General features: G+C 44.7%; 4 protein-coding genes across 7 annotated transcripts in view; 2 read left to right on the forward strand and 2 right to left on the reverse strand.

Annotated features, from left to right (window-relative positions):
• Positions 1–1,748: 1,748 nt before the first annotated feature.
• LOC117749004 (protein C19orf12 homolog) lies at positions 1,749–5,008 on the reverse strand. 2 transcript variants are annotated; one of them, XM_034559197.1, is made up of 3 exons: positions 4,613–5,008; positions 3,407–3,581; positions 1,749–2,674 (listed from the first exon to the last, which is right to left on the reverse strand). In XM_034559197.1, the coding sequence occupies exons 2-3, from the start codon at positions 3,564–3,566 to the stop codon at positions 2,409–2,411; spliced, it is 426 nt and encodes a 141-aa protein (XP_034415088.1). In that variant the 5' UTR covers positions 3,567–3,581; positions 4,613–5,008; the 3' UTR covers positions 1,749–2,408. The 2 variants fall into 2 exon arrangements, with proteins under 2 accessions (XP_034415088.1, XP_034415080.1); XM_034559189.1 differs by having other exon boundaries at positions 4,694–4,844.
• A 585-nt stretch (positions 5,009–5,593) lies between these two features.
• Positions 5,594–10,254, forward strand: si:ch211-260e23.9 (tumor protein p53-inducible nuclear protein 2). Of its 2 annotated transcripts, XM_034559178.1 has the most exons (5): positions 5,594–5,742; positions 6,592–6,775; positions 6,911–7,054; positions 7,158–7,308; positions 7,804–9,413. In XM_034559178.1, the coding sequence occupies exons 3-5, from the start codon at positions 6,931–6,933 to the stop codon at positions 8,030–8,032; spliced, it is 504 nt and encodes a 167-aa protein (XP_034415069.1). In that variant the 5' UTR covers positions 5,594–5,742; positions 6,592–6,775; positions 6,911–6,930; the 3' UTR covers positions 8,033–9,413. The 2 variants fall into 2 exon arrangements, with proteins under 2 accessions (XP_034415069.1, XP_034415059.1); XM_034559168.1 differs by lacking the exon at positions 6,592–6,775 and having other exon boundaries at positions 5,600–5,742; positions 7,804–10,254.
• Positions 8,771–11,658, reverse strand: zgc:162297 (uncharacterized protein LOC555865 homolog). Its single transcript, XM_034559212.1, has 6 exons — positions 11,552–11,658; positions 11,100–11,182; positions 10,832–11,012; positions 10,550–10,700; positions 9,847–9,974; positions 8,771–8,966 (listed from the first exon to the last, which is right to left on the reverse strand). The coding sequence occupies exons 1-6, from the start codon at positions 11,622–11,624 to the stop codon at positions 8,776–8,778; spliced, it is 807 nt and encodes a 268-aa protein (XP_034415103.1). The 5' UTR covers positions 11,625–11,658; the 3' UTR covers positions 8,771–8,775.
• ccne1 (cyclin E1) overlaps positions 10,697–17,631 on the forward strand; it is a 9,415-nt gene continuing 2,480 nt past the window's right edge. Inside the window, exons 1-10 of one of the 2 annotated variants that reach the window (XM_034559149.1) lie at positions 10,697–11,063; positions 12,258–12,573; positions 13,142–13,292; positions 13,556–13,643; positions 14,043–14,105; positions 14,306–14,535; positions 14,728–14,863; positions 16,456–16,602; positions 16,815–16,910; positions 17,345–17,479. In XM_034559149.1, coding sequence (XP_034415040.1) covers positions 13,279–13,292; positions 13,556–13,643; positions 14,043–14,105; positions 14,306–14,535; positions 14,728–14,863; positions 16,456–16,602; positions 16,815–16,910; positions 17,345–17,479 — 909 coding nt within the window. In that variant the 5' untranslated portion in view covers positions 10,697–11,063; positions 12,258–12,573; positions 13,142–13,278. Of the gene's footprint in view, positions 11,064–11,859; positions 12,574–13,141; positions 13,293–13,555; positions 13,644–14,042; positions 14,106–14,305; positions 14,536–14,727; positions 14,864–16,455; positions 16,603–16,814; positions 16,911–17,344; positions 17,480–17,631 lie in introns of those variants that run through there. The other variant, XM_034559157.1, reaches the window with a different exon arrangement.

Genomic DNA, 17,631 nt, shown 5'->3' on the forward strand with positions numbered 1-17,631 from the left:
TGTTCTTGAACGTGTGTACAGTTGGGCTCTCTGCACTCAGTTTAATGTACAGATTGCAGTTTTGCTTTGGAAGACTTCAAAGATGGCTGCACCAGCTTCCCTTCCTGGTATCGCCTGTGCTTTAGAAAAGCTCTATGCACCCTAGGGAGAGTGATGTCACAACTTAATAGTTAACCATTAACCTTGATGTTTTGAATCGGAGCTACACATTTAGATATTATATTTGTTCCCACATTTCTGCTTTGATGACCTCTTTAATCTGTTTCACCGCAAAGCCGAAACAAGATATTGGGGCTTTTCCGTTGTCACTTGAGTTTTATTCTCTCTAAAACTTCTTGCAGCTCTTCCAGGCGTCACCTGGTTGACGTAAGAGACTAAATGTAGCAGCCGGTCTAGTTATTGAACACTAACAAGACAATCATTGTTAAAATAACAATACTTCAGTTGAGGTTATTTTCCCACTGCTTTGGCGTGCTACTGAAACCGGTTGTTCTTCCTGTGTCAGCTGTCAAAGGTCCTCTGGGTGGTCTGAGTCAAAGCATTGGAACTGCATTATAGTCTTATATAGATGGAGGAACCACACTGGTAACGTGTGTGAAAAGTGCACAAATCTACTTTTAATGGAATCTACACAAGATGCGGTGGGACAGCCTCACCACCAGGTCACCGCTAGTCTGAAGACGGGCCCGTGGTGCAGACAGACATTTTAACATGTTAGTCCCTGATAGAGCCAGGTGATGAATAAGGGCAAAGTAGTTCAACCACATGAACACATCTATGCTCTGTAAATAAGAGTGAGACGTTTTTTTAAGTGGGTCCTTTACATGCTCCATGGCGCTAGTGAAGAGATCCGATTATGGGGGTAAGGTGAGACCGGCTGTTTGACCCAGTGAGTAGTCTTGTGGCAGCGGTCTGGATCACTTGCAGAAAATCAAGAGAAAAGTGCGTTACGTAGTCCATTTAAGTAAGAGGCTTCTTTATGAATCTCTTGTTCAGCCGTTGGAAACACACATCTCAGTTTACTTATATTTCTGAAGTCGAAACAACATGATCTGGTTAGCTGCTCATCATGGGTGCCGTCCACTCCCCAATAGCATTAAGGCTGTACAGCAGCCGAGATAAGCTAAAAAAGTCTCCCGAGGTTTGAACGAAAGGTAGAGTTGGGTATCATCATCCACATGTAAGTGATGTGCAATATTAAATCGGTTCATGTTCTTCTATCCCAAGGGTAGCAAATATAAAGTGAGTAGCAGGCCCCAGGACAGAGCCCTGCGAGACAGCGGAGTGGTGTGGACCGGGATGACGTGAACAAAGACGACGGCAGATGAGCGTTCAGCCTCTTATATTTACACAACATTAAGGATGAAAGATGGAACATTCAGGGCTCGAGGCCTTATAATGGGGACGTTGGGATGGGGCACTTCAGTCAGTGAGAATAAGATGAAATCCAGTCCAACGGCATGCCAGATACGCCCATCAAGTAGCCTTGTAATCAGGATCCGATGGTCTACTCTATGGTGTTGAACGCAGAGCTCAGGTCAGGAAGTACTGACGCGGAACAGAATACATTAGCATTTTGTTAGAAATCCTCAGAAGACTGCTTTCAGGAGAGCGCCGTTTCCAAAACCTGGACCGGGTTTGATCACAATGTGCCTCTCCTGTGCAGCAGTGAGTTGGTTGGCCACAGCCATGTGGAATTAAGAGATTACATTGTGAACCAGAATAAATTATTCTCCGGATACAGTATCTTGTTTTTCTTATCGAGTTTAAAAAGCAGAGGAAAGTATATGTTGACATCATTCTCTCGTACAAAACATTTAATATTTGTCACTACTCATTCATTGAGGAACACAGATGGCTTTCTATAAAGTGACTTCTTTCTTGTTCCGCGGTGGTTGATGAAGTACTCACATCCTTTACTTAAAATGATTGAAGTACTGCCATTAAAGTATACCTTAAGTACTCTTTTAAAGATTTTTATTTCAAGAATAATATCTAGGATACCACTAGATTATAATTTGTGAAGCATTAAGGTGGGGCCAATTTCAAATAATATATACACGGCTGGGTGGTTTAATCCATAATGATTCCTCATAATTTAATAGTTGATTTAAATGGAACCTGAAAATACATGTAGAGTAAAATAAAGTACAATATCTGCATCTGAACTGTAGTGGAGTAGAAAGTATATAGTGGTATAAAATAGAAATACTTCAGTAGAGTACAAGTACTCTAAATATGTACTAGTAGTATTCAGTATCCCCTCCTGCTGTTAGCTGCTCCATTTGGCACAGACAAAGGGAAACATCTATGATTCTGTTTCTTTTTCCCCAACCAAGTACAAAAATATGTGACGAGGACTCCGGTTGTGCTCGGCAGGCCTGACGCCCCTGAAAAGTCCTCAGAACTCAGTCTTTGTAGCGAACCTCTGCTTGGAGCTCCTTCGTGACGTAGTTCAGCAGCACGGCGGTGACTTGCTGCTGGAGAGTGGCGTTGCCCATCACAAGGGCAATGAGCTGCGCCGCGTCCGTCCAGTCCAGGTTGTTCAAGATGGCCGCGACCTGATCGTAGAGCTTCTGTCGCTGGGTTGGAGGCAACTCCATCAGGATCTGAGGCAGAGGCCTGAACTGACCGCTGGTCAGCCAGCAGCCCAGGAGTCCACCGACTGCTCCACCTGGTGGAGACACAGCGGGGGGGAGGGGGTAAAGGGTCAGTCAGAGGGTCACAGCGGACACTGTTCTACCTGTCGGGAGAAGGGGACGAGGGCAGAGTACTTCCTTCTGTTACTGTTTGGTTCACTACCAGGTTACTAGGTTTTTCAATGAAATTTAGATTGTAGTCCTGATTGGCCACATAGGAAAGAAAAACAAACTATGATATATATTGGGGGTGGGGGGTGAGTGGATGAGTTAAGGAGTCTCACAGCCAGAGGAAATAAACTGCTCTGCTGGTTCGTCAGCTGATACTTGTGTTTCTCGCTCAAGACGGCAACAGGTTGAACAGGTTGTAGCTATGGTGGACTTAACTTTTAATATTGCTTTCGCTATTCGATGGCGCCTCTTCTCACCAATACCACCATCCTGTCCTATGCCCTACACACCCACATGCAACGTTGTAATGTTTCCAGTCAGGATGCTTTCTATTGCTCCTTTGTTGACAATAACTTGGCACAGGAAGCTGCTAACTTGCTCCCCCTCAGCCCATGGGGATGTCTCTAAAATGATTGTTTTGTCCGACCGAGAGTCAAAAACAACAAAATGGGGACTTGCAGCTTTTCTTTGGTTTCTTAGTCTTGTAGCAGACAGTTGTGGTTGTGCCTCAGATGTGTCCTCTTAGTCATTAGTACGTCAGAAAAATAGGTCACAAAAACCATCTGTAGTATGTCCTCCAAAGTATTTATTCTTACCAACAGCAATCCCTGGAGGTCCTCCAAGTAGCGCGCCCACAAAGGCCGTTCCTCCGGCAACCATGGCGCCTTTGGTGGAGTTTTTTACTGCCACCTTGATCTGATCATGAGCCGATAGTTCGCAGCACAGACGCATTACATCATCCAATCGCAGAGCCATCCCTGTGCTGAGACACTGGCACGATAGGAAAGAGGACAGTCAACTATATTTTTAGTGAGCCAATAGCCACCATGGTTGTCACTTTTTAAAGCACAGTCCTTGAAATTATGGGGTCGAAGAAATCAAGTTGGCTGTCACTGGGAATATACAAACTTTATTATTGTTAATGCCATGTCTACATACTGAAAGTGTTTACAACCTCTAATAACTAATCTGCTTTAATGGGATCGGTGAGTTTGCTCAAAGCCATCCCATCAAAACCCTACAGTGATGTGATCGTACACAAATACAAACTGTGTGCTTTGGTTTCTCCTGGAATGGCGACAATACATTTGGTTTCACTTTTACTTGTCCCGGTTCAAAATAGCCTAAGCGGCACAAAAACAACTCTAACATCATACATATTTTATTACATTACATGTGATTTAGCTGACGCTTTTATCCAAAGCGACTTACAATAAGTGCATTAAACCATGAGTCCAAACCTAGAACAAGAATCAAGCAAGTACAATTTCTTCAATAACGTTAAACTACAGAGTACTATCCGTAAGTGCCATTTAAGTGCTACTAAAAGTGCTATCGGTAAGGGACATTTAAGTGCTACTAGAGTGCTACTACGGCTCTACCTTCCCTATTCAATGTATAGTCGAAAAAGATGTGTTTTTAGTTTGCGATTTTTAGATGCTTTTACACTGCGGGTACCTCGAATGACAACTTGGATGCTATTAAGTCTTAAAAGTATCTCAAGTCAAATCATCCGCGTTTTATTGATGCTTTGCAACATCCGCCTATTTATTTATTTTTAAATGACCTGGTTTTTGAATTAGTTTTGTCGACTAACTTTCTAAACTTGATATAAGCTCACTTAATGTACGCGTGATATGCTGACATGCTTCCAACATGTGTTTTTGTTTGTTTATTTGTTTAGAAGATAACTCCACGCAAAGTGGGGTTAACGCTAAATCGACAAGGATCTTCTTAAATGCAACACGTGCTCATGTTTCGTTTCTATTTCAATACCGAACCAAATAATTCTTCCCAACTACCTTCGGATTTCTTCGTCTCCATTTAAGAGACAGAAGAGGGCTCACGCCGCCCTGACCCTCAAGACCTGTCTACATTGTTACCTTCAGTCCTGAATGTACTACCAGGTGGTAGTGTGTGCTCTCGGCGCTGTTAAAATGCAGTCAACCAAACTTCTTTGCTACTACTGCACTCTTTGTGCCCTCCCTGACTGGCGGTCGCCCCACTTCCTGCTTTCCAAAAAAAAAAGCTATCAGAGAGTATATACCGGACAATCAAGGCAAGAAGAGTATTTTCATCAGAATGCCGGCTGCGTTATGTATATGGTCCGGTATCATCGCTTCTCCCCTTCTCTCGGCCGGTCTAGTTACAATATTACCCCCTTTGACACCAAAAAGGCGATGGCGAGGGGTTTACTAAATAAATTATTCTTATATTAGCACATTTAACGCTTGCGCATTAAAGAAACGGGTCGTTTTTGTGTAGGGGGTGAACTATCTGGATTTAGTAGGGTTTTCAAACTCTTCAAAGATCAGTTAGCTAGCCTGTCCGTACTTTGTGACGTAACGCTATTTACTTTGTTACTTTGTCCACAGCCCATTCCCTCATTCACTTACATTAATAACTATTGATTACGTCTTTAATTTATGGGAATGGTTGTAGCATTACTGTCCAGTTTTACAGCAATAAACGGAGTATTTAAAACTATTAGTCCACGGTAGATATCACTTTTTGCACGTCATTTTCGGCGTTTGTACTCTCGCTTCCTCTTCCACTGTTACATGTGTGTAACTATCACGTGTCAACGCTGAGAGTGTGAGAAGGCCGTGGACGTGAAAATGCGGAAAAAAACCCGCAGCCCGTATAGTAAGAAGGATGAAACATGGAGAAAAAAACAACAAACGTACTATTTCCGTCGACGCGGACGTTTCAAATGTCACTTCCTCATTACGTCAGCGACGCAGAGAAGGAGAGAGCGGGTTGGCTGGTGGGTACGTGACGCGCACACGCCCCGCCTTATTTGGGCTGGGTTACGTTGAGCTTCCAGGACTCCCGGAGGACTCTCGTTGATAAACAACTTCGACATCAAAACAGCAACATAGCGGGACGACGGCCACACCCGGAGACCAACACACGTCTGTTTCTTGACCAGGTACGTCAAAATGCACACCTCCGAGCTTTTACTGGGCTTTTATGAGCCCCGTATTGCATGTATATGTTGTGTCTTTATATAAGTAAAGTACAGTACAAACAGTACAGTTCTTTCCACATCCGCAAAGTTCACCCGACGCGAGGAGCTGCGATTACAATAAATAAAGCGACAATAATAGCTGAGCAGGCGGTCAGCTGTGTGTGTGTGTGTGTGTGTGTGTGTGTGTGTGTGTGTGTGTGTGTGTGTGTGTGTGTGTGTGTGTGTGTGTGTGTGTGTGTGTGTGTGTGTGTGTGTGTGTGTGTGTGTGTGTGTGTGTGTGTGTGTGTGTGTGTGTGTGTGTGTGTGTGTGTGTGCGTGCTTTAAACAGACTTTAAACAGACTAGGCTTTAAACAGACTAGGAAAACACAGGTCCTCTTGTAACATTCCTTTGCAATCAGCTGACAAGGAATCAACAAGTAAACATTGCACCTTCCCACATCGTATTGTTTCAATGGGATGCCGCCACTGTCTCCGATTACTACTTTGATGAGCTTCTTCGCTCATTGTGACAGGCCATATTCATCAGTTGTGCTTGTAAAGACAGTGAAATGCTGCCTAGCAATAGCAAAGAGACTCGAGTATCTTAGGCCCAAGAGATTGGAGGGACTAACTAGATGTTAGAACAGGGAGTGGAAGGGTCATCCCTTTGGGACAAAAGGGTCAGCTGCAGTGTGAGGGTCAAAGTGACTTCCTCTTCTTCCCGGAAGAAATCTGAGCCAGCATCCCAGATTATACAATATGGCAGCAATCGGTGTAATTGCAGCCTCTTGTGTCACCCTGTTCCCCCTCACCTGTTTCCCCCTGACTAGGCGTCATAGCGACATCAAAACTCTGAGCTTGGCGCATTGGAAGCTGTCCTTGATGCTGAGCAGGCAGGTGTCCACAGAAGACGCTGTCTTTATTGGTGACCACCTCAAGGGGGAGCACTTGCGTTGCTTAACCTGCCAAAGACACGAGCAAGCGAGGCAGAGGACGGATCCTCAGATCAACCCGGTGATCCCTTTCTCATCTCCAATAGGGATTCGTTTCGATGTGGTCTGCTGAAAGGAAACTCTCCGAGCTGCTCCACTGTGTCTTTGGAGCATTTTGTACGATCCACATGACCACTTGTTAATTTTTTCCCCCCAGATTGCAATAGAGGCACCAAGATGATCGGCAAGATTCTCTCTCATCTGCTCGGGAACGCCGGCGAGGAGTTTGAGGTGGCGGATGGCGCCTACCAAGAGCTGATGGAGTTTGAGGAGGGAGGATGGGTAATTGTTGACGTCCTAGGTGAGAAACGGACCTGGCCGGCGTGAACACCAACAAAGAGCTTCATCCACACCCGTATGTGAAAACAGATCTGCTTGAACTGGGGGTGTTGTTTTCTGTACAGAGAGCGGGCCGCTGACGGCCTCCGAGGTGGACCCCCTGGAGAACCTGCTGATCGAGCACCCCAGCATGTCCGTCTACCAGATGAGATGCGGTGCGGGGGGAGCGGAGGAGGAGCTTGGCTCCGAGGAAGACGAAGAGGAAGACACCTCCAGGTTGGTCTCCATTGAGCTCACGCGTCTGTCTTATATCTTGAAGTCCTCCAGTCAATTATGCTTGTAAGGTATGTTGTTGATGAATGGAACTCGTGAGTACATCTGTCTTTTTATTTTATTTTATGGACGTATATCCCTTTCCCTGCATTATAGCTGTCAGCCATGTTGTTGTTTTTTCGAAACCGATGAACAGAAGTGAGGAGGAGTGACGTAGAGATGATGTTTACGTCTCTGGTAGCAACAGTCAAATCATTAACAGCATACTCTACTTCACGTCTTTCGAGTCTAAAAGGACCATGATTTACTAAATGAACATCATGTTGTGTTGAATAAAGTGAGGAGTCTCCCCCTGCTGGTCACTAGAGAGAATGCAAGTTTAAAGACACTTCTGTATTGGTTGCCGCCTGGTTTTGATACTTCCATCTCTCTCATGTTGCCTAGCATCGGATGTTTTTGATGAACACTCACTACAACCCTTCCGCTGTGTCCCTCCAGGCCGGTGGCAGTGAGACGGCACGTGTCCTGGCGTCTGGCCGCCTGGGGAATCCCGCTGCTCTGCAACGTCCAGCTGCTGGCGGTGCAGAGGGCCGGGACCCAGGCCGAGCGGAAGAAGCTGAGCCGCAGCGCTCTCCACAGGCAGAACCTGGCTAAGGCGCATTTCTCCCCAGCAGAGAGACGCTACGGCCGCTTCAAGCAGCCCTGCCAACGCCTCTGCAACTACTGAGCTCGTAAGAGAGGAGAGCAGAGCGGTTGGAGTTGCAGCGCGGTGCCTTGACTCTGAATCACTCGGGGGGGTTTTCTCACCATTGTTCCACCTCACACAGTTAATTATGCGCATCCACCAAGGCAAACCATCAAAAGACTGAACCCATTCAGATTCAGATTGCTTAGATATTAGTAGGAGTGTGGGGCTAATGTGTGAAAGTTATCGTGTGACACTGATCCAAACATTATGAAAACTTCAAACCAATACTTTGCTTCAAATGGATTTATTAATTGTGACGCAGTTGGATTACAGCATGTTTTCAACTGGTTGGTCACATTCGGTATGTTTTATCTAATGTGCCCTAGCTTTAAACATTCTTGTGAATGTGAGTGTCTTCAAATTTAGTTTCATAGCACAATGTAACCTATTCATGTGGTGTGGGTAAAAAAACAAACACCTGTGAATTCCCTAAAATGGACGCTCATTTTGTTTGACTGCTTGAGGAATCATTACAAAAAACAGTCCACCGTTTTGTTCTTTTGAGCGGGTGGGTACTGATTTCATTAATTTTACACATGTTGCTTATTGAGTGTAAATACAGTTGAATATTATGTTTTTTTTTCTATTTGTGTGTATTTGTAAAATGTAAAAAAAGAAAGAATTTAAATCTTGTTTTCTTAAGGTGGCGGTAGGTGTTTAATGTGGCACTACACGCAGTTGTAGTACAAGTACAAGTGAACGTGTTTGAGGCTCTGGGGTTCTCATTTCCGTAGGTCACGTATCTTTTCCATGAACCTCTTCACCGGCTCTGGGTCGACTGCGTTGGCCCAGTGGCCGCCCTCCTTGAAATGAGACCCGATGATCAGTCCATTTGCATCGAGGTAGTGCTCGACGTTGTCGTAGGTTACCCCGGAGCCTATCAGCACAGGGATTCTCACGGACTGGGAAACCTCTGAGAAAAGACAAGAACAGATGAGCAGTGGCAGCTTCAGCTTTAGAAATAAAAAAATACACACAGTTTAAGCTTCCACAAATCCATAACAATTAAAAAGGGAAACCAAAATACCTAATGGTAATAATACAAAGGCAGACATATACTTTGTATCCTAGCCTTCTCTTCACCAGCATGGGTGCATTTTCAACATAGTTAAAGTAAATCTACACAAAACACAGCGTTACAACCAAGAACTAGTTTGCTAAACTGCATCTGAGATTTACAGTTATGTCGTTTTTAAAACTGCTCAGGATCTCCCTCAACTGCTCTGGGGGTTGGAATTGAGAAGTCCACAACAGAGAAGTATTCAGGTATTATTATCGATCAGGAACTTGTCATCTAATCCGGGCTGAAAATTTAACTTTAGTTAAGTTTAGTTTTTTTAGAAATAAATCCTATTTCTGCCTTCTTTTTTTTTCTTTTCTCGCCGACTGCCATTTTCTCAGTCTTCGATGATGTGGAGGAGTGAGCAAAAGGGGCATTTAGTGTGTCGCAATCTGCAACCACACCGCTAGATGTCCCTTTAAGTCCATTTTAAACGATCGGGAAAAATAGCAATCTTGGTCAGTGGGATTTGCTCTCATTTTCCCCTAAAACCAATACAGAAGATTGTATCAGTTTATGCATTTAATTTGTTTTGTTTTTTCTAGCACACTAACTAGATATTGTGCTCACTCATCTTTAGTAGTGTGGGACAGTTGTTTGTCTGTTTGTATTGTTGGTATTTATTTTAAGAAAGTGTATGCTGCCCTTGAAAGAGAGGGCCCCAAAAAAAACGGCCAAAGTGCCAAAGCATCCATGCAGCTCCTGCTCACAGGGGGTTCGAAGGTGTTTGTACCTCTGAGCTGCCGCGGGTCAGCTTGCACTCCCGTGGCCGTTCCTGTGACGATGAGTCCATCTGAGAGGAAGAACTCTGCGGCGCGTGCCGTCTCCTCGATGCTCACGTCCGACGTCAGGGCGTGGGAGCTGGGGAAACACGGTAGACATGAGTAGAACTGTTTTGGGACAAAGCTGAGACCGAGTCTGGACACCAGGTTGACATCAGTCTGTCTCTCTCTCTGTCCTACACTGTCTTATATGACTTTAATTTTTTTTATGATGTATAAATAAGGAAAGCTGCAGCTGTACGTCACATGAAACTGGGGACGTCATGGTTCACCATTGGGCTTTCAGGCCGTCGATGGAACACTTGATTTAAAAGCATATTTAAAAATGAAAATAAATGATGGATATGTCTTATCCTTAAGCTTGAGTACAAATGAAGGATTTATACTTTAAACATTAACTTAATTTCACTTTCAGCAGTTTGACTAATAAACAAAAAATGTAAAACCTGCCATACCCAGTTGACGGCCAAGGTCAAGCAAATTCATTTAGAGGCTACTTGACAAACGTTCTCTGTTCACCACAAAACAAGTTCTCTGAATCTTCATTTACGAGCGGGGCTGGATCAAGCAGTTGCTTATTATGTCAGTATCATGAAGTAGAAAAAAAAGTAGTAGTGAACCTTATCAGGTTTGACGTACACATGGCGATCTCACCTGTGCTTCTTTTTGATGTCGGTGAAGATCTGCACATGCTCTGCTCCGATCTGCTTGCGGTACCTCAGTAAGTCCCCGGCGCAGGCGTTCAGGAGGCCCTCATCGGCCACATGAGAAAACACGAAACCCTCGGCCCTGATAAAATCCAGCCCTGCGACCACACAGTGACGTTATACCACGTTTATACCGAGTCTGACACACACACATACAAGTGGCTGACCTCTGTCCTTTTGTCGCCTCACACACAGCACAACAACAATGTAACTGATGCAAAGACCGGACCTGAAGCCAGAGCCACGGCCAGGGCCTGCTGGTTGGCAGAAGACAGTATTTGCACTCCGAGCGGCAGGCGAGGACAGACGCTTCTCACCGCAGCGCAGACTGCGGCCATACAGGTGGACACCTCAGGGCCTACGGAGAAGGAGTACGGGATGTCGTGCATGTTCTCGACGATCACGCCGTCCTGAGAGATATGGGAAGGGTTACCGGCTTGCCCCGGGAGACTTCCATATGTGTGAGGAATGTACACACAAGTGTTGAGATTACTTACAAGCCCTGCATCGCGGTAGATTTCGGCCTCCCTGCATGCTTCTTCAGTGATTTGGGACATTTTCATGCAACCCAGGGGGGTTCCTGAGAAATCAGAAAGTACAGCTACCAGAATATGCAGTATTGCAATGCAACCAAGTACATCTACTCAAGTGCTGTGCTTAATTACACATTGTACTTTACTTGAGTTATTCCATTTAATTCCACTTTACACTTCTATTCCACTGTTGAAATATGCTATTGCAGGTTTTTAACTCAACTATGTTTATTTGTAATAGTAAATAATCAGTTACTTTACAAATGTTCCACACAAAAATAGAGGACAGTTAAAAAAGTGTTTTTTTATCAGTGTGGTTTTGCTACTTCTACTTGAGCAACTGAATACATCCTCTGGCACTGCAAAAAAGTACATTTGAACATTGAAGGGCACCGGTCAGTGCAGTATTAGTTTACCTGGTAAGGCTTTAACATGAATCATTCCAATAACCACGGATTGTACACGTCCAAAAAGATCCAAAAACTTCATGATCCCGTTTTTTGTGGAGCAACCGGAGAGCAGAGAGAGAAGGAAAAATAACTTGTTTTTGTCTTTCTAGGTCACATGACTGGCCAAGGGTCAATTTTGGTAAATCAAACTAAAACAAAATTGAATAATAAACCTTGTACGAAAGACAGCGCAGAAAACAGTGGATTATCTTACATTACCGCACTGCAACTGTATTAAAATATTGTTTCCAGTGCAGCAAGTTTGTTCATAGAAAACGGGGTTTACGTGACGTATTCGCAATGGGGACATATGGATCCCGCGACCCGCGCCATTAGTGGGCGCGCCGGCAGAAGCATCGGCGGGCTAACATTGCAGCTCCGTTTGTGCTAAAGAACAGATGCGCCTAGGGTGACAGCGGGAGACAACCCCGCGCGGAGTGCACACAACGAACAGGCGCGATTGCTTCGCGATAATTCGGCCGCGTTAACCTACATTTGAGACTTAATTGAAAGGACCACGGCTTTGTTTACATCCGATAGACTAGCCACGCGGTGCCCGGGCACTTCCTCTTTGGAAGCCCCGCCCCCCGCAGCTGTCACCGCAGCGGTCACGCCTCCTCGTTTTGCCGGCTAACTTCTAAACGTATTTTTCCTTTTCTTTGGCGCAATATAGATCGACCGCATAGCAAGAAGGTGCTCCGCGCAGGACACGGAGGCGAAACTGAGCAGAACTGGGTTGAAATCGGTCCTCGGAGAGGCAGCGGACCCGGAGGTTTAGCACCAAGTTAAATCCACTCCTCTCTGACGTTGACGCTCCAAGTCATCTGTTCCCTACTAGGCGCCAGCTCAGAGGAACTAGCCCGGCCTGGATGCACACACTCGGACCGAGAGCACCTCCGAGTGTGAACAACAAGTCTGCGAAGTTGCACACTCTTCATATTTATCTCCCAGACGTGGATGAGAGTGACCTTCCAGGGCAGAATCTCGAGGTAAGTGGTGGAAACGAAACGTTCACCGTCGAGCGAGCTATGCGTCGAGCTGCAACTTTTTGTGTAGCCGCGCCGACTTGAATGCTAACTTAACTCAAACTGCAACAAGTTGCACAATGAATTAAAGGCGAGTTTGCACGTTTGCCCTGACATGGCGCGTGCTTCGGGCAAGGCGTTCCGATGTTTGTCGCCGTTTATAAACGCTACAATTGAGGGGGGGAATACAAGCAGGCCGCCTCAGCTGTGCCTGTCGATAGGCCATTATGTGGCGAGCCAGCTGTCCAAAGTTATGGGGGGGGGTGAATGACCAGCTTCCCCTTAAGAAATACGCGAAATAACCACGCCGACATGGTATCCAGCGTAGGCGGCTGGTGGTTTCGCGAATGTACTCGTGTCGCGCGGTGCTTTATTTTGGCCACTTTTGACGCCGTGCACCGTTTCCATTTCCCCGCGCCAGGCTGCGTCGGGCTTTGTCAGAAGGAGGGAGTTGAGAGTGGGGGTTGGGAGTGTATTAATGTGTTTGTTTAAACCCTCCAAAATTCAACTTTTAAACACTTCTCATTCACAGGTTTACTCTGAAACGGACATCCACCCCAACTATCTATCTATCTATCTATCTATCTATATATCTCTATATCTAGATAATGATATAGATATATATCTATATAGATATAGATATATAGATAGATATATATTTAAAAAAATATGCAAGGACAACGGTGAGTTTCCTATTCATTTAGATTAATTAATGGCTCTGTTTTTTTTGTTTTCTTTTAGCGTGTCAATCAAAGTGTGCGCGTGTGTGTGTGACGACAGAAAAGCAAAAGTTGAGTGGATGGAGCTTTAGCCATCCGGCTAGTTAGCTTGATGCTAAAGTATCTTGTTTTGGCCTAATTTGCGTGTTAAACTTGTGAAAGTTTGTTTTGTGTTGTCAATTCTGGAGACTTACGTTGTGTACACTCTCTTCTGTGTTTGTTTCCAGGGAAGAGACAGAACCACAGTCTGTTGCTCCCGAGGTGCCCAGAGAAAATACAGTACGACCGAGAAAGAGGAAGGCAGATGTTGCCATTGTAAGTAACGTTGGTGTGCAAAGGGCTGGCAGGTGGGCCTGTAACCGGCCCCCACCAACCTTCAGTTTAGGCTAGGCTGCTAATGTACAAATAGGCCTGCTTTGAACAACCCACATATCAACCTGGTGTTGTATATAAATCCATTGTATTGTTTATTGAAGTATTACTAATTGCTGCAGCTGATATTGTATTGCATGTGACTACTGTATAGTTTCATTTAGAGAACAAAAATAAGTTTTTATTGGAGCTTACAAAGCAAAACACCTGTGGGACAGGATTTCAGTTTCTACCTTCCATTTGGAAATTGATTTGTTCTAACCAGCTCTGTGCAGTTTGAATCACAAACAAAACAATAAATGAGTGTCTTCCCTTTGTTCAATTTAATGTTTAAATCCTCAGCATTTACAGGATCTGGATGAAGAGGTAGCAGAGATGACAAAGAAAAAGCAGCGTGAATGCGAGGTAGGCTTTCCGCACTTGGCCCGGTCTCCACCAAACGTCTTGGCTCTGTTAATGTATCCATGGCCCACGTTTTTTTTACTTCTTGGTCTGTATTGGATCAAATGCAGCACAGCTATGAACTCTGTTGCTGATCTGTTAATTGTGCCTTAACTAGCGCTCTACTCTTGATGTCTTGATAGCGGGATGGTTTCTTTTTTCAGGATGCAATGTTCTGTGTGTCATCCCTCTGCTCTTCCCTGTCTCGCTCGCTCTCTCCTGTGAAGCTGGGCTGGAGTCCTGATGCCGGTTACACAAGTCCCCAGAGGTGTATCCCCACACCTGACCAGGAAGAGGACCAACCAGTTTCCCTGATAAACGTGGGTTTCCCCCACTACAACTTTAACAACGTGTTTGTGACACCCGTACGCTGCGCGCCACTTCCCGCGCTGTGGTGAGTTCTCTCTCTCTCTGTGTGTGTGTGTGTGTGTGTGTGTGTGTGTGTATAAACGTGTCAACTACATATGTTCTTGTGGTTAATGTCCAAAGAAAATCATACTTAAAATGCAAAAAAATATGTGTTTGGCAGTCAAGAGTTGTATCATTTATTTTTTTACCATTGTGTCATCTCTGTTTTTATCATCAGCTGGGCCAGTAAGGATGTGGTATGGAACAACATGTTGGAGAAGGACAGGATCTACACCAGGGACGTCCACGTGCTGGAGAAACATCCACATCTGCAGCCAAAGATGCGGGCAGTTCTCCTGGACTGGCTCATGGAGGTATGTAGCATTTGTCTCGCTCTCTCGCTCTCTCTCTGCGCTTTATTGGCATGGATGTTGCAACAACAATATTGCCAACGCACCAAGACATAGGAACACACTTCATATGGATTATAATATGACAAATAATTACATTGAAAGTACAGTTGTGTTTCTTGGGACACAATACAAGATTAGTGTGTGTGTTGGTCACTCACTGTCCCTCAGGCTGTGGAATGATAGGACATATGGTGCAACAAGGTGGGCTGTTTTTCCTTCTCCTAGGAGGATTCTTAGTTGAGAAGCTTCTCCCAATTCTCTGAAACCTGAAAGCTGAGCCGGTCCAATAAAGTCTGTCTTTTTTTCTGTATATTTATCACATTTTAGGAGGCAGTGCATCTCTGTCTCAACCTCACCTGTCGAACAGTGACCACACATTCTGTTTTCTTTGGTTGCCAAGATTTCTTCTGTCGGCCTTTTTCGATTGCCAATTGGTCACTGAGGCAGTACTTGGTCAGGGTCTGTCTCGGTTTATTACCCCTGACAGAAAAGAGATATTCTGCCAATTCATAATCTCTTTTTAGGGCCAGATAACATTCTAATCTACTTTGACTTTCAGTTTCTTTTTTCCAATGTTCCAAATATGTTGCTTTGCTTTGCTTTATAATTGTGTTTACTGGTATTTGGAAAGCAGTGTTGGTGTGAGACTGGTCCGGGTTTTGCTGTATTCGTCTCAGCACCAACTGACTCAGGAGACTCTTTTCTGGGTTCAGCTCTTGGCTTTGGAGGGCTTTAAAATGGAGGGTGTCTTGTGAACTTGTTTGAAGGTGTTTCCAAAAATGTAGTGCTCGTTTGTTAATGTTTATAAGGGGATATCTGCCCTACATGCATTTGTTAGTGTTTTTCTTTGAACGTTGAGGATCGTTCTGAGGGATTCTGCATGTGGGGTGTTTGTCCCATCTCTAGTGTAGCTATGGTGACTGAGTGGACCCCAAACTTCACTACCATACAGCGCAATGTGCTTGATCACATTATCAAAAATCTCTCGCTCTCTCTCACACACATATGCAGCTGTAGATGGCAAGAGCGTCAAAATGCTCACGGAACGTGGCACTAAGTTTCACATCTGTAGAACTAACTTGCACTGTCATGTACTGATGCTCGTGGAAACTATGACAAGGGCATCTGCAGCGCCAGGCTCTACCCAACCGTATCTTGTGACAGTGAGGAGGAAAAAACACTGAGTTCTAAACATTTTAAGTTGCATAGTGTCAAAATGTAGATGGCAAAACAATGTGGAAGCCATTTGTGATATTTCTAAATATTGACGGCATGACAACGTATACAGGTGTTTCAAGCACCGCATTCACAATTTAGAGTGTTCCGTCATAACCTCTTCTGCGTTCAATAAAGGCTATAAAATGGAAAAGGCGGTAGTTGGCAGGGATATTATTGGCTGTTCCGAGTAGCAATAAAGTTTTGCCTGTCACGGTATCCTCCTAAGGAATACATGTGTTTCCATCATCATTGTCACCTTCCTGATACCATTTTATAAATGTGGTTTCGAGGCAACGTGCGTGTGTTGACGTCCCTTTTTGTGTGCACGTTTGTAGGTGAGCGAGGTGTACAAGATGCACAGGGAGTCGTACCACCTTGCCCAGGACTACTTTGACCGCTTCATGGCCACGCAGAGGAACGTCTTCAAGTCAACGCTGCAGCTCATCGGCATCACCTGTCTCTTCATCGCTGCCAAAGTCGAGGTAAGACATGTTGCCGCTGCCCAGAGTGTAGAGTGGGATGACAAAACCCCAAACCCCTGGTTGTTACGTGGCCTGCAGTTCTGTGTTGTGGGCTAGCTTGCTTCAGGTGCTCCATCTTTTAGTTGCACTACCTCCTTGCTGCTCCAACATGTCACAATATTTTGTTTGGTATGATTGATTGTCATAAATCTCTCTTTCTATCCATCCCTCAGGAGATGTATCCTCCTAAAGTCCAACAGTTTGCCTATGTTACAGACGAAGTCTGCACTGAAGATGAGATTCTCAGTATGGAAATCATCATTATGAAGGTAAAGAATGTGCACACATTAGTCTAATACATATTTCAATTCAATTCAGTTTATTTTGTATAGCCCAATATCACAAATTACAAATTTGCCTCAGAGGGCTTTACAATCTGTACACATACGACATCCCTGTCCCAGGACCTCACATCGAATCACCAATCTCCTCACTCCACTGGTTAGACTCTGGTAGAACTTAGCAAGTAAGTAAGCATCTTGTAGTAAATGGCCCTCTAGTTACCTGGCTCACTAATGGTCGATGGCGGGTGTCCTCTTGAAAACTTTTACAAATGCATGTCCAAAAGGATTTGTTGTCACAACCCTTGAACGGAAGACGGTCATGAGTGCATGTAGATTTTGAGTTGCATTCAGTCGTATTGCTGTTGGTGATGGTTTTAACACTGACGGTTGTCTGCTCTTTCTCTCTGTCTCCAACACAGGAGCTGAAGTGGAGTCTTTGCCCACAAACTCCCATCTCCTGGCTCAATGTTTACATGCAGGTGGCCTACCTGAAGGAGTCGGACGAGCTGCTCATCCCCAGATATCCCCAGAGTACCTTCACACAAATCGCAGAGGTACTGTCTTTTTTTACCTTAGAACAGTATCTATTCGGCAATGGTTTAATGCACAACTGAAGGTGTCTGTTTTTTTTCTTTTGTCAAAGGAAGGGAAAAAGTTAAACTGAGGGTGAAATACGGTCGACTTTGAATGACTACTTAATTAAAAT

Source organism: Cyclopterus lumpus, chromosome 3 (genome assembly GCF_009769545.1).
Source record: "Cyclopterus lumpus isolate fCycLum1 chromosome 3, fCycLum1.pri, whole genome shotgun sequence".
NCBI classification, from domain to species: Eukaryota; Metazoa; Chordata; class Actinopteri; order Perciformes; family Cyclopteridae; genus Cyclopterus; species Cyclopterus lumpus.

Bases quoted from the DNA above. Each gene is read 5' to 3' on its own strand.
- si:ch211-260e23.9 (XM_034559178.1), top strand. From the start codon at position 6,931: ATGATCGGCAAGATTCTCTCTCATCTGCTCGGGAACGCCGGCGAGGAG. The intron at 7,055-7,157 runs GTGAGAAACGGA...TTTTCTGTACAG, and splicing joins GGTAATTGTTGACGTCCTAG to AGAGCGGGCCGCTGACGGCC. The intron at 7,309-7,803 runs GTTGGTCTCCAT...GTGTCCCTCCAG, and splicing joins GAAGAGGAAGACACCTCCAG to GCCGGTGGCAGTGAGACGGC.
- zgc:162297 (XM_034559212.1), bottom strand. From the start codon at position 11,624: ATGAAGTTTTTGGATCTTTTTGGACGTGTACAATCCGTGGTTATTGGA. The intron at 10,701-10,831 runs GTCCGGTCTTTG...GTGTGGTCGCAG, and splicing joins GGCCGTGGCTCTGGCTTCAG to GGCTGGATTTTATCAGGGCC. The intron at 9,975-10,549 runs GTGAGATCGCCA...GTGTTTCCCCAG, and splicing joins GACATCAAAAAGAAGCACAG to CTCCCACGCCCTGACGTCGG.
- LOC117749004 (XM_034559197.1), bottom strand. From the start codon at position 3,566: ATGGCTCTGCGATTGGATGATGTAATGCGTCTGTGCTGCGAACTATCG. The intron at 2,675-3,406 runs GTAAGAATAAAT...TGTCTCCACCAG, and splicing joins ACCTCCAGGGATTGCTGTTG to GTGGAGCAGTCGGTGGACTC.